We start from the raw sequence: 15,666 nt of genomic DNA, 5'->3' as shown, positions 1-15,666 counted from the left end.
CATGAGTGAGTTTATTCTCATTGAACGGGGGGTCTAAATCTTTCGATAACATTTGGTATTGCAATTGACTTGTTTGATTTTCTCTTTCGTTATTCGTATTTCCCTACAGTGTTTTAGAATACAAATTATTATTCCGTGTTCTTTTAAAATTCCGACAATTTTTTTTCGGTCATTTCTACGCAACCGATTCAACATATTGTCATGTTAGTGTTTGTACTTTCCCTTGAGTCACATGTGTGTTTGTTTGTATTTCTGGTTATCAATATTTAATTTAATTCTGTTGTCATTAATATGATTTTCATTAAAAATATATAACGTTAATATAATTGTCAAAGTAAAGTTTTACAGTTCTCTGTAATCCAAGGTTTGTCAATTTTAAATACAGGAATTTAGGTACTAGCTATATAATTGTCATACAAAAAGTCGCATATGCTTAATAGATGTTTACATCGATGTGTGCAACAATAAAACTACAATGCCATAACAAATGCTCCAAATTTAGTTCAAACGAGGTTTCACAAGGAAATACAGTTAAAGGAGAAGATCGTTATCTTCAGTGAAATATAACTTTTGTTACATATACATATTAATTACACTTTCATTTTCTTTAATTTTTCCTCCAGGATTTCTACGATATCAAGGAAACCCCCCTCGTTTGCTAAGATAATTGGTTTCAATTTTGGACAACGCGCAGCATTGACATCAGCATTGTACTTTAAGAGACTGACTACTGCATCTATGTGCCCGTATTTACAAGCACCCTGCAGAGGAGTAACTCCGCCTTCCTCCCAATAATTAACGTTTGCTCCGCGACTTAAAAGAAGTTCTATAACATCAACTTTATTATTTCTTGCAGCATAGAATAAAGGCGTTTTACCCCCTCTGTCGCATGCGTTTATGTTTGCCCCGTTACCTATAAGTATATCTACTATTTGTGCATGCCCATTGCTACATGCTTTATGTAAGGCGGTACTTTCATCACAGTTTTTAGCATCGATGTCACAGTTGTGTTTAATCAATAATTTGACTGTATCTAAATTACTGTTGGAAGCATACAACAAAGGTGTAAAGTTTTCATTATCACTTTGATTGATATTTGCATTATTATCAATCAATAATTTTGCTATATTAAAGAATCCGTTTGCACAAGCCATCAGGAGAGGCGTTTGTCCTTTGCAGTTGCCTACATTAACGTTCATCCTTATTTGAATCAATAATTTCACTACTTCAAAGTGTCCATTAAAGCATGCAGCGTATCACCCTCTACATCCTTCACATTTAGATCAACACATTTGTTAATGTGAAGGCTATGATGACTAAAAGGAACAAATAATGAAGAATTGTCCGATAATAGGGGTGTACCTTTTTTGCTACCAATACTTCTTTTAATAGGCTCGTTTCCAAAAAGTAATAGTTTGATTATATCCATGTGACCATAACAGCAAGAAATATAAAATGGTGTTTGATTCTTCTGATCAACTGGGTCCACTTCAGCTCCATGACTGACTAATAAACGTACAATATCTGCATGATTGTTCAAACAGGCATAATGAAGGGCGGTTGATTCAATGTGGTCAGCGCTATCAAACGCAACATTAATATCTAGTAGAAATGTGACCACGTTTGTATGCCCATTATATGCAGCAGCCATCAACGGCGTTATTCCTCTATCAATTGGCTTGTTTATAAGATTATCGTGTGCACTTTTTTTATCTCGTCTTTTTTAAATGCAGCACTCTTTCTATTTTTATATTTATTCCTCTCACTTTGATTAATTGAATCTTGCTGATATAAAAGCTTAGCAATATCTATGTTTCCAATTTGGCAAGCTATATAAAATGGAGTACAGTTACTATTTTGCAGTTGCTGGACATCTTTGTCAAAGACCAACAGATATTTAACAACTCCTACATGCCCTTGTTTGCAAGCTATATATAGAGGTGATCTGTTGTGTTCATCTCGTTGGACAATTTGTTCTGGAAATGTATCGACTAGATATTCGACGAAATCTTGATACCCTTTATATGCTGAAACAAATAACGGAGTTGAACCATCATTTCCCGCCATGGTCACCTTTAACTTCATATTTTTTAAATTTTGTAAAAATAGATCACGGTATTGTTTGAAACGCGTTTGTATATTTCCGAACACATCCCAATGATACCCTTGCTCTATATCCAAACGAAGCCTGTCAAAATATGTACTTTCTAATTCAGTGGGTATAAGCTGTACAAAATCATTAGGTTTCTCGTCGAGTGAACGTAATTGAATCCGACTTGACAGCAACGAACTGTCACCAAATTTTATGACAGACCTGAACATTAATGGAATCATAACAGCTGAAATAATGTCAAACACCTTATCATGAATCGCGACATATTCCGATTCATCTTTTGAAACGAAAATATTCAGCTTGTGTTTAAGACTCTGCTCAATTTCAAGTAACGAATAACAACTTGTTATTGTAGTTTCACCAATTATCATTTCTACACAATCAGTGATACTTGATGAATTCGCCTCGAAAATCTTTTTATTTAAAGCATTGTTGTGAAGAACCAGTAAGCAGAGTGCAACAAACGAAGACTCGTCTCTCTGCTTTATGTTATTGACTTCCTTTTGTATAAGTTCAATTGGATATTTAAAGAAATTTGGATCTTGTTCTGTCATATTGGAGTAAATCTTACACATTAATGGAAAAAAGGGAAATTGCTGAAATATTGAGTCGTCTATACTAACTGCTGTGTCTCTAGGGATATAATTTAGCGCTATTGATCTCATTTCCTCGTTTGAAAGTTTAGAAGTACCTTCAAAGTTAAACTCTTTAATGTCTAAACATTTCAACAGTGGAAAACATTCACTCTTGTAAATACTAACTCTTGTTGTAATAAGAAATTTATTACTTGTGTTTGGTTGTAGCAATTTTTCAATTTTCGAGTCATTTTCTGTCCATTGATCAGCCTTTTGCTGATCAATTGCAAATTTTCCGCATATATCTTCTATTAGAAATAATTGTTTAGTTTTTGAATTATAATATTTTACAATATCATCAGGCTGATCTACTTCTCCAATTTCGTATCCTTCCTCTCTTTGTAACTTTAACGCCACATGCTTAGCAGTTGCTGATTTACCACATCATGGGTGCCCTACTAGGATGACTGCTTTGTGTTTGGTTAATGTTTCAGTAACACATTCCGAAATCTTTGTTATTACAAATTTTGTATCTTCTTCGTTCCAAATCGAAATTGTCTTTCTTCTTATTTCTGAAATGATACAGTAAATGCATGATTATCTTTTAATTTAGAATATTGTGTGTACGTCTTTCAATTTTATGAAAATACTTCTTGAAAATTTGAACTTGTGGATTGATTAGTAGATTTTCATTTAAATGATTATAAACTAATCAACAACACATTTAAGGTTATTAAAATCGATTGATGTAGATTCAAAACAATGATATCACATTAAACCTGCATTTATTTGATCAACATTTTTTTGGAGGGACTCGAAAACGACAATATACAACAGTGATTCATATTGCCAATTAAAGCAGTGATGCGGTATATATTTGATGACAGAATGTCAGATGGAATTCAGAGTTCATTCCTAGTTCATAACTGCAAAACAATTCTAAATAGTGTTTCTGCATCTTGAAAAGGTGAAATATTGACACTTTTCATGTTTAATCAAAACTAGATTCACCTTTACAACAAAAGAAATACTTATTTGTGTATGTATAACTTCTATGTAAATCAGCTGTATATGTTACCGTCCAATATCTTCGGTGCTGACCACCTCATACATGAGAAGATCAATGACTATGGAAAAGCTACCGGTGAATTTGTGTAGTCAGGTAGACAATCATTCAATAGCGATACCTTTCTAAAGATTGCTAACAGGCAACGAACTTTATTACCATGAACACAAGTAACATAATCAACTTTTACAAATTGAAATTGACTAATAGCTTTAAGTTTCGATTAAGTTCTTGTAGTAATTATTTACCTGAGCGATTTATATTCTCTGTTTCTAATTTTAATACTCTTTCTGTCAATTCATCCAATAGCCTCTGTTGATTAACATCTTGTTGAATTGAGGCCACATCAATAGAACCGGACAGGGTGGTTTCCAGTAGAGATGAAATTTCTCCTTTGCACAATGGTTCTTTTGCAAGTCTTTCAATAGCCTAAGCCATGAAAAAAATGTTTATAGTGAAAATCGACTATATTGAAGTTCACTTTCATGGCATCATAACTCTTTTTGGTAAAGATCATTGTCTCCTATTTAAAAGCCACCATATTTTTTTAAAGGTATGTTTATTAGCTGCAATACGTTATTAACGAACAAATAAAAACACTTTGCAGCCCTTCACAAGTAAAAGAAATAATTTCTATTTTACATGTGGCCTGCAGTATGAACAATCGGTTATCGACGCTAAAACAGACATAAGGAAATAATTGTAGGATAATAAATAAATATTTTTTTTTTATCACATTCTACATACATGACATAGGAAAATGCCTGTACCAAGTTAGGACAATGAGAGCTTTTGTTCATTCGTTTGAAGTGTTTGACCTTTTTATTTTGCCATTTGATTACAGACTTTCCGTTTGGATTTTCCTTTGAGTTCAGTATTTTTGCTTCTTCACATTTTATATATGTATTTCTGTCAAATTAAATATGTTGGTGCTTTGATTTTTTAATATTAGTAGTAGTGGTTAAATTTTAGATCGCTGTATTATAAGGAAACTTTGTTAAAAAAACTATACTTTAAGTTTGCCATTTTATATTTTTGTTCAGTAAGTTATTGTGACACCTTAAATTCATATTGCTTTTGCTATTTTGATATGATGAAATACAAAGGTATCAAACATCCTTGTGGATTCATTCTATTTATAATTATTATTATTATTATTATAATTATTATTATTTTCATTATTAATAATGTTATCATTATTATTATTGTTATCATTATTATAATGATTGTTATTATAATTATTAGAAGTTGTAGTAGTAGCAGTATTAGGTCCACTTTTTTGTGGAAAGACCGATTGTATTTCTTCTTCTTTTGATTATTTTTTTTCCCCGTCAAACTTTATTTCGCTTAGATATTTCTTATACTGCATCGTATAGTTTATGCACTTTTAAATTTCACCCTGCTAAGACGAACAATGTTTCTTTGTAAGAGTTATCTCCTTATTCACTGTTTATCAAATCTGTGCATCTTTTTTCTAAGAAAAAAAGATATCGACAAAATTCTTTTTACAAATTGTTTGTTACATCCTCAAGAATTTTTGGCTAATTTGGATCGACGCGATTCCATGGAATTTTATAGGAGTTATTTACCTTTACTTATAAATTTGTCGGTATGTTTTTTTAACTCATAAACCTTTTATCGTATAACCCTGGAACTTTTTTATAGTTGAGGTCCCTAGGTCCTTGCTTAGAAAATGAGGTCAAGGTCAAAGGTCAAGTTTTTAATTTTGAGTTTTGCTTATTTTTGCATTTTCTCCAACACTTTTAAAGATATATATATATATAAAAGAACAAGTGCAAAATGTTTGCTTTATTATAATAAAGATATGTTACATTTGGTCTGATACAATCTAATGGCATCTTAAAGAAGTTAGTGCCCCTGAAATGTCTTAATATAGGATTATTTATTTATAACTTCAACTTGGTTAATTCTAAAAGCAATTTAGTAAAAGGTTAGGTGACATATGATCTTGAAAAATGACACCGGAAGTGACCTTGAAAAAATGGGAAGTAGCTAGTTTTGCTCTTTTTTCATATAAAAGTACTCGGAATCAATATATTAAGTAATATAGATATATAAACTTATCACTCAAGACTAGAAATGACTTTCGATAAACCGGAAGTGGCTAATTATCTCCTGTTCTACATGCAAAAGTATATAGAAACTATATATTTTTGGAATCAGTGTGAAAGAAGCTTTCATATGAGACCGTAAGTGACATTTACTTCACCGGAAGTAGAACATTATCTCCGTTATTTCACTCAAAAGTATATAGAAATAATTTATTTATTCTATCAGTATAAATAAACTTATGATTGGATGCCAATTTTAACATTGAGTAAACCAGAACTAGAGTATTTTCAAGATCTTTGAAAATTAATGTGAAAAGACCTTCAATTGTTTTCTGAACAATTTGTTTTTAATTATTAATATTATTATTATTTTTCTTTTTATCATTATTATTATTATTACTTATATTTATACTATTATTAAAATTTTGTTATTATTAAAATGAGGCAGTCATAACCTGTAAATGGGGACGAAGTCTGTATGAATTATGTTTTTGTAACTAAAATATTTGTTAAAAAAAAGAAACGGAAATATCGTAAAGTTTCCGATTTTGGTTCTGTTGTTAGGGATTTTAGTTGTGACATTATTTAAGTTATGACGTCAAATGCAATGTAAACAAAGAAATGCTATCATCAGGTAACGTTTTTTCATATCAAGTAATTATGAAAAATGAAATTGGTATTGCGTTCCTTCCTATTTTATACTAGACTGATAAATATATATTTTACTCAAAGTTTCATACACACGAGACCGGAAAAAGGAAGTACATTGTAGATTTCTGCGCAGATGCGGGAATTCAAAACACGACATCCAAAACATTGAACGATTTTAAGTTCGTTAGTACAATGATTTTTTTTTTTTGATTTTTCTACTGTTATTGGGGACTTCGTCCCCATATTAATATTATTATTATACTGTTACCTGAGAAACACAGTGCCACATTGTATGGAACTCGTCTTCTGAAACACATCCATCTTTTGAGTGGACAATTACATTCCGGTAGTATCCCAACCGCGAAATGTCAGATCCAATATCTATCAAATGGTCAGATGGAAGTTTGTCGGAAAAACTTAAATCCGTAAAATTTCTCAATAAGAATGTCATTAAAGTCATGTCAAAGTTCGTTGAGGATAGTTCACCTGTAAAATCATATTTTGAGTTGTACAATGTTGTATGATAGAAAAATTTACAAAATGAATTGTCTAATAGATATTTTTCATGACATCTAAAAATATGTATAACGAATTCATTTAAAATAAAAGAGTAGGTCCGGTAAGGACCGATTTTGGCCTCAAATTTCAGTTTTATCTGACGAAAGATTTTGACCACTTTTTAAACACTTAAGGTCTATTTCATATGATGCAATTAATTTATGTGAAAGATTTTAACTTATTTAGTCATTAAAAACGATCCGATTCAGGCTCAAATATGAGAAATCTACCAAATATGCGAAAAAATGTCACTTTTCAGATGGTTTTTGTCAAAAACGAAAGTAGCCGCATCCGTGTTCATCCTCAATCTTTATATATGTTATGTATTATCATCAAATACAACTTCCATTTCAAAATTTTGGATGAACACGAATGCGGCCACTTTCGTTTTACACGGAAACCGTCTAAAATTTAACTAAAATGCTGGAATTGTGAAGATTTCAGTAATTAAGCATGAATTAAGGGTGCTAGTTCTCAATATATATGCATTGTATTGTCAAAAAGAGCCCATATTTATGCAGCAGAACCTTTCTGCTATCCAATAAATGACTAAAAGTTTACATTTTAAAAATGTTGTAAAACTGCTATATTTTGGGGCCAAAAAGGGGTCTTACTGGACCTACTCCTTTGACCGAATTTTAATTAATCTAGACTCAGAATACTTTTGTGTTGTCATTTTATCTATATAATGTCTTCTGCATTCTTTCGTGATGACACTGATTATGTCGATATTTTTGTCGCTCTTTATCTTTCATTTTTTATCGTTCAGTGTGTTTTAATTATTTATTCAGTTTATTTTTATTTTTAACATCTGCTAATTTCATTTACTTTGTTGCATTTAGTTAACAACAAAACGGTTTCTGTAGTAATTAAAAAATCTATGGAAATTTACCCATTTTCATTGATTTTTTGGTGAAAAATCAAAATAAATACAACTTGTGACGTCATAATGAAACGCAGAAACGTAAAATTGTCAACGAAATGGCTTATTTCCTATCTAGTCACTATATTAGCTATAATTTATTGTGATATTGGTCAATAAATCCGAATCTAAAATTTCCGTTAAAAAAGGGGGCCATTTTAGGACTTTACCGAACATACTCCTTTATGAAGATGTTGTACGACGAGACAGATATCCACCAGAGACCAAATGACATAAAAAATATACGGCTATCGGTCACTGTAAAGTCTTGAACAATAAAGAAAATTCACACTGCATAGTAATTTTTACAAATCCCCGAAATGATAAATGTAAAGCAATTCAAAACCGAAATGTAACGTAATTATATATATACGAAACAATAAACGGAAACAAAATATGAAACACTGTAACAAACGCAACTAAACCTTTGTATTAGTAAGCTCTTGGTTTTGGAATAAGTGGGACAGACACTTACAAAATGTAGTGGGGTAAAATATGTTTGGAAGCGTAAAATCCTTTCCCTTACCTTGGACATTTGAGTTTTAGAGCAACATTAAGAAGACACAATAACAATTCGTGAGGGTTCCACGGGACCCAGGGTCTCATCTGCTTTTGCTGTTGTCGATGTTTTCAGTGTGATACGGGAAATACGCATAACAGTTAATGAAATAAAACGTTTGAAATATAATATATGTTTTAAAACTTTAACTGCAGACTGTATGTAATGTTAACTGGAAAAAAAAACTAAGTACATTTAAACGTAATACACAAAAAAAAAACCAAGAAATAAATGTTAACAAAATTTCCTTTAAGATACTAGCTGTTGATCATAAACACGCTCCTGTCCAAGTTTAGTAAAAATTCAGGATAGTTTAAGAAAGTTATTAAGGTCTTTAAAATTTTTACCACAGAGTGAATGTAATGTTAACGGGTAGAAAAACAAAAGTCAATTTATAAATAAAATACAGTTAAAACAGGACTTTTTTTTAACACAATTGGCTTCTAGATAATAATTTATGATCATTAAAGAGCTTCTATCCAAGTTGAATAGAAATCGAGGATGTTTAAAGAAATGTGTTAGAATTTTAAAACTTTCACCACAAAGTGACTGATTTTTCAACTAACATAAAAACTGAGCAAATGTATAAGTAAAATACAGATAAACATGATTTTCTTTTAACAAAATTTACTTCTGGATATTATCTTATGATCATAAACAAGCTTCTGTCCAAGTATGATACAATACCAGGATAGTTTAAAAAAGTTATTAAAATTTCAAAAACTTTAACCACAAAATATATATTTGTCCACGCCGCCACCGCCGAAGATGATGAAGACGACGCCGACGCTTACGACGGAACGTAGGATCGCTATGTCTCGCTTTTGAGACAAAATTTGCAGACTCGAACAAAATCAGTTGAAAAGGGCATAATTTATCCGATCAATACAAAGCAGAAAGTTTGGTAAACAAAACACAACAAAAAGAAGACAGACAAAACAGATCTGGGAGTAATGACAGTTAATGAAATATGATAAAACCTTTATTTTGAAGATTACCTTTTCCTGATGAACAATGTGATATTTGTGCTATAATTGATGTATGTTTCATCTCAATATTCGTTACACATTTATATTAACCTGAAACACTACTATCTTAAAAAATATCTTAACACGGAAGAATATTCAGAACGGAAAGTTTGAAGTCCACTTGCAAAATCAAACTCTCAAATACACCAAACGAATGGATAACAACTATCCTATTCCTGACTTGGTACAGAAATTATCTTATGTAGAAAATGGTGGATTAAACTTGGTTTGATAGATAGCTTAACCTATTACTTGGATGACAGTAACTGTAATTTATTTCTATAGTATTATACTTAGTTTTCAATCTATTACATGTATTTATATAAGTTACCTGCTGGATATAATAACTCATATTGTGTTTGAGTTATACACCTTCTCTGTTTAAGTTCTAATATTTTACTTTGTTTCTGTAGAATAAATGCTTGAAGTTTGTCCGGATGAAATTCGTGGTCAAAGTGCCTCCGTAGTGCACGTGGAGCTATATGTAACAAAAGACATGCTAGGCGTAAATACCGTTTGGTGTCTTTCCTCAACTGTGGTCTACAGTTTTCCATCTATAAATAGTAATAGCTCTGTTAGAACTAGAATAATAATAGTACAAATTTAAAGTTCATACAATTTTCATCTCATTTATAAAGAAATACAAAGTGAAAAAACACTTGTATTTCTATAAAATAAGAATAACTTGCGAACAATTATAAAGACTAGACACAACTTAAATATGAAAGCCAAAAGATAATTGACAAGAAATGTTGTTCTTTGTAAGGGACTTGTAATTGCGTACGAGAACTAACGCCCCATTCTTTACGTAGCAATAATGTTGTTGATACTCGATAACTATTATATCAAAAATTACATTTATTTAACAACCTAATAAAGTCGGTGAAGCATTCATTATTATTTTCGAAAATATACTCTTTTAAATAGAAAGCAAATGCAGGTAATTTAAATGACATTGCATACTTGGTGTTCAAATATGTGAAGAAGGTGAAGTAAACTTAACAAATTGCATGTTAATTATATCTTATACAATGTGTATATTCTATTTTTTAAAAGAAATGAGAATACGTCCTTGAACACACAATCTTCCTCATATGTATATGTTTCAAAAAGTATACACAGAACAGTAGTCTAATAACATTACAAACAGACATTATTGTTTAAATTTGCCGATGAAAAACTTATTCCTTTTAACAGTAACACACCACGCGTCTAATTCTACTCCGTTTTAGATTTCATAAAACAACTATTCTGATTAGACCATACTCCATTCTTAATGTGTCAATGACATACATTTTCAACTGGATCAGTATAGCTAATTCGCAAGTGGTAGGAATGTCTTCATGTGTCTAAATTATTACCACTTTTTACCTCGTTATAGATCCACACATCCGCATGTGTCAATCTTATATTTTTACTAGCTCTTGTATGAACATTGGATAAAGGTTTTGAATCTTGACAGGAAAAAAATAAACAAATACTATTATTAATCATTATCTTTACTAAATCTGCATTATACACACTTGCTTTTTCATTTTTTATTAATGCAATTCTATAATATATCATTAATCTTTATAAATGGTATATGAAATCAGATATATAGCTATTCGATATGCATTTGCTTTATAGTGCGATTTCTTATCAAAGCTGAGAAGAAAGAGATAATGTCTGGATATTTATTATTAGAGCTTTCTTTTCATATTTTATCTTAACAGTCTATAGTGTAGTTTTCTTTTAATTACACAAAATATGAGATCACATGCATACTCTATACAAAATCTGACCATTTTGCACAATCAGCAGTAACGTGTAAAAACCCCAATGACCTATACTTTTTCATGTTTGTATTATATTTAAGAGAGAGAAAAAAGCATGATATAAACTACATTTTGATAAATCAATAAAACATTCTATGGACTTTGGTTTAGACCCTAATCTTACTTAAAGTTACGTTACTATTATTTGAAAACTATCATAGAGCTGCATGAATTTGAAATATCATTTGAGTGACCACAGGACACCTAAGGGAGTTAAACTTAAAAAAAATCAGCTGAGTGTTTTAATCACATACTATTAATGAGGAAAAATCAAGCTTTTCAACGATCAAAATTAGTGTTTGTCAAACTGCTATATATCCAACCAAATTATTCCTATAAATTGAGCTGTTCAAATTGCTAGACATTTTCATATTTTTTTAGACAGGTCAAAGTAAATATTTTGTCAAAACTTTCTGAAAGTAAAACGAGCCAAATCTATTTTAGTCAAGGTGTTGGATACCCCCTTAATAGTTTAGTTTATATGTCAAAATGTAAACAGAAATTACAGAAGTCGTGGGGAAAGTACAAAAACTCAAATGGTATGACGGCAATAATTCAAATAGTATAAAGTAACATAATTATATGAACCATAATTTTGATCGATCTCGTGCGGTAGTTTGTTCAATGGCAAATAGAGCTGTCTGTTTTACTACCTTATAAAACAAGGGGTTGTATTCTTATAAAAATATAAAGTTCAATTGCTTGAATATTGAAATATGGTAGTATTTTAACATGTTTAACAACCTACATTGTCATGATAGTGTAGCATTTTAATACTTATTTTCGAAAGTGTAATGAAATAATTTACCACTTGACATGTTCATTGAAATTGTAATTTGTAAAATGTATGCAAATATATATAAAATATAGATTAAGGAATATAAATCAAAGGTGGTCATTAAAGTCTTTCGTAATTGTCAGTAATTTATGAAGATGTAAATGTTGTATTTGAAATACATAAATACGTGAAGATACTAAAGTGTTAATAGATGCACGAATGTTTAATATCTTAACTCTTGAAAAGAGTGGGAAGAAGATACTCAGAAACAAAATCTATACACATGTATTTCAATTATTTATGTATTATTTTTCCAATACCAGTTTATCCCTAAATTGATAGAATCTCTACAGCGAATACATTGGGTAAGCATGGTCTTTACGATAGAAACACAAAATTTGAATGTCGTAATAATAGCAATTTGGGATTGCTGCTGTAATTTTACGATTATGACATGTTTGGTTTCTAAGACAGCCTGATGATGGTGCCCAGACCACCAACAGATGTCGATCTCATGTAATTACTACAGCAATATATGAATTATTGTTTAAAAATGCTTTAACATAGTTAAAACTAATTTAAAATTACATACAGAATGACCTTTATTAATAAATGAATGGTAAATAGTAGACTTTTGGTGAATTCAGTTTTTTATCATGTTTCTTTTGATTACTTAGTTTTTCGTTCGTTTTTGTTCTTATTCATCCATGGTTTTTGAAAAGATTCGTTTTTTTAAGGACAGATTTTATGTTAAAATTATACCATTTTGTTTTTAAGCTCTAAACTAGTATATAATTAACATTTTCATAGGTCAATACTCCTTACAAAAAGCATACAGGTACTTCTTTCTAAAATTTGTCAGAAATATTATTGCTATAAACCTTTGATATAAGTTACATAAAAATCGGAAACGAATTGTACAATTAATTATAAAAAAGAAGAAGATGGGGTATAAGGATTGCCAATAAGACAACTCTCCACAAGAGACCACCAAGACACAGAAAATAACAACTATAGGATACTGTACGGCCTTCAACAATGAGCAAAGCCCATACCGCATAGTCAGCTTTACAATTAAGACCGTTTACAAAGAATAATTTATACTTCAAAGGAGCATAACTCCTTTCCAAAAAAATTGTTTGACGCTGAATTTCAAACGTGTTCGAGACATTGCTGATAGAAACCTATAATAGAAATTTCTTACAAACATGAAAAAACTAACACAATGTACAACACTTGACGCAAGCAAAGAATGATGGACAGATGGACGCCTGGTTTTTTTACGTCACATGAACGAGATACACGGGACACAAAAGGTATATTTGTAAATTAAGAATACAAAATCCGTCTTTTTCACTGAATAATACAAAAGCGACAATGATTTATGATACTGCAAAGCATTTAATACCATTAAAGCTGGCTTTATAACATTTAGATAATCTTCAAGGTATTATGCCCTTACAAAAATTAAAATACCCCAAGTAATTGTTCACTATTTAACGTTAAACACAGTATAATACATTTATGTAGTGTATTTATTGTACGCACAAATACGATATTTAATTTCCTTTCAATTCAAATCATCTTAGGTTCATATTACAAAGTATTCAAAACATGGTGTATTATGATATTTAACATCTGCACGACTAATGTTTGTAAAGGAAAAACGTGGAAAAGCCGTTTATCTATTAAAAGATAGGACTTTTCTCTCACGCAAATTACAGAGGTCTTTAAACATTATAACGATGACATTGAAGTGTTATGATATTATTTGACTTTTAAATAAACCGAAACAATTATTTTACATTTATTATTTTGTATTCTATTAAATTTATTTTGTGTTTACGAAGAAGGTGATTGTACTAAAAAAATAAAGGATATTGCTGCACCTTTCTTGTGAGGCATTCGTCTTCTGGTTTAACATATTAAAGTGTTATGATATTGTTTTACTTTAAACTAAACCAAACATCACAATTATTTTACATTTATTATACAATAGACTCATCAGTGACGCTCGAAAAAAAAACGTTAAAAAAGCTAAACAAAGTTATAGTTGAAGATCATTGAGAACCAAAAAGTTTGAAAAGTTTATCCAAATACAGCTGATGTTATTAACTCATCAGGTAGAAAAAAACTTATTATCTAAACAATTCAAAGTGATGGAAACAGTTAATTTATAATCATGACCATATCAATGCCAATTGGTTCCTTGCAGAGTATATTAACATGTAAAGGAATTATCATAACAAAAGATAGCGAGAGAGTAATGGTATTAAAGACTGAAGTGACATAAAAGAAAGTGAGATATATATCTTATTGTCATATTTCGTTATATAAAACTGTTACGCAATATGCAAAACTATGATACCAAATGTGATATACTAAATATTCATTTGATACCCCCCCCCCCCCCCCCAACTTTATCATGTTTATTAATAGTTATAAGCAATAACTTCAAATAGCTACCAAAAGATCGGTCTTGATCATGTTGATTGCCGATCCAAATTAACATTTGCATTTTGTTTCTTGTCTCATGCCGAAGATTGTTAGTTTCACATTGAAGTCCACTCTGTTGATTTATAAAAAGAAGGTACATCAATATGATCATTATAACAATGAGTAATGAATAAGAATCTTATAACACAATTAAATTAAAATTAAACAATTAGAAAAAAATGTACTCACTTTAGTCTATACTACATGTATATATCCATGTTTATAAAATATTCCAGACAAATTCGGACACACGTTTGTTGATTGCATAAAACAACCTTTGCAGCGTTTATATGATAAACATTCTATCTTGAAATAGCTCTTCTTTGATATGTTAAATTTATATAAATAGACAGACAAAAGCATAACTACGATAAGGGTAGAAAACCGGTTTGGATTTAAAAAAAATTATCTTATCTGTGTAAACAGATTAAAGGGCATTTAAATTAAATTGTGAAACAAAGGTTAATAATTTGATTGACTGATTCGATCCACAAAACATCATTCTTATTTATGAAAAAAAACATAATCTATAATACAAAATTTAGTATACCCATACAAATCTTACTGGACAAGTTGATTAATTTATTTATATCTATGTTTATGTTTACATCGCTTATATCGTCATATAAGGTCAACCCGAAATTCAATTCGATTGCATCATTGCTTAATTTTACACGAAACGAAGCTAAATATTATTGAGACCATGGCCTCTAAATTGTTTATTTTATACTTTTGATAGTTTGAAAAAATGTTTTACACTGTTATAAATAAAATATGAGAATTTGAGTCAAATTGGTGAACATGAATTTGACAGCTAGCTATATAAAGTACCCCTTTCATGTGGTAACCCAACTAAATTGAAACTTTAATCTTAATTTATGTTACCTGAAAGAAAGAAAAAATGCGCAAACGAGTATTTTTTTGTCCCTGCAAATGGAAATTATTCTTGAAAAGGATGGAAATACTTCATTTTTTCAAAAGTTTGCGTAAATGCAATTCATCCTTCTGCATTTTATATGACGTCATTAAAT

The 15,666-nt window shown here is 30.2% G+C and overlaps 3 protein-coding genes across 3 annotated transcripts; all 3 read right to left on the bottom strand.

The window, feature by feature from the left end:
• Positions 1-590: 590 nt before the first annotated feature.
• Positions 591-1,199, bottom strand: LOC139484143 (26S proteasome non-ATPase regulatory subunit 10-like). The gene has a single exon (XM_071267872.1). The coding sequence runs from the start codon at positions 1,197-1,199 to the stop codon at positions 591-593; it is 609 nt and encodes a 202-aa protein (XP_071123973.1).
• A 23-nt stretch (positions 1,200-1,222) lies between these two features.
• On the bottom strand, positions 1,223-1,651 carry LOC139484142 (ankyrin repeat domain-containing protein 39-like). The gene has a single exon (XM_071267870.1). It carries the CDS (start codon positions 1,649-1,651, stop codon positions 1,223-1,225), a length of 429 nt encoding a protein of 142 aa, XP_071123971.1.
• Positions 1,652-3,130: 1,479 nt separating this feature from the next.
• LOC139485744 (uncharacterized) lies at positions 3,131-14,948 on the bottom strand. Its single transcript, XM_071270400.1, has 5 exons — positions 14,825-14,948; positions 9,876-10,098; positions 6,746-6,963; positions 4,003-4,183; positions 3,131-3,260 (listed from the first exon to the last, which is right to left on the bottom strand). The coding sequence occupies exons 2-5, from the start codon at positions 10,096-10,098 to the stop codon at positions 3,133-3,135; spliced, it is 750 nt and encodes a 249-aa protein (XP_071126501.1). The 5' UTR covers positions 14,825-14,948; the 3' UTR covers positions 3,131-3,132.
• Between the last annotated feature and the right edge of the window lie 718 nt (positions 14,949-15,666).

This window comes from Mytilus edulis, chromosome 8 (assembly GCF_963676685.1).
Source record: "Mytilus edulis chromosome 8, xbMytEdul2.2, whole genome shotgun sequence".
Classification (NCBI taxonomy): domain Eukaryota; kingdom Metazoa; phylum Mollusca; class Bivalvia; order Mytilida; family Mytilidae; genus Mytilus; species Mytilus edulis.
Note: the sequence above shows the minus strand (reverse complement) of the source record. Positions and strands in the feature narration are given on the sequence as shown.

What these genes read in the sequence shown, in the direction of transcription:
- LOC139484143 (XM_071267872.1), bottom strand. Translation starts at nt 1,199, where the DNA reads ATGAACGTTAATGTAGGCAACTGCAAAGGACAAACGCCTCTCCTGATG.
- LOC139485744 (XM_071270400.1), bottom strand. Translation starts at nt 10,098, where the DNA reads ATGGAAAACTGTAGACCACAGTTGAGGAAAGACACCAAACGGTATTTA. An exon ending in TGTGGCACTGTGTTTCTCAG is followed by an intron (nt 4,184 to 6,745) that starts GTAACAGTATAA and finishes TTCATGGCTTAG; the next exon opens with GCTATTGAAAGACTTGCAAA. An exon ending in AGAGAATATAAATCGCTCAG is followed by an intron (nt 3,261 to 4,002) that starts GTAAATAATTAC and finishes GTATCATTTCAG; the next exon opens with AAATAAGAAGAAAGACAATT.
- LOC139484142 (XM_071267870.1), bottom strand. Translation starts at nt 1,651, where the DNA reads ATGGCTGCTGCATATAATGGGCATACAAACGTGGTCACATTTCTACTA.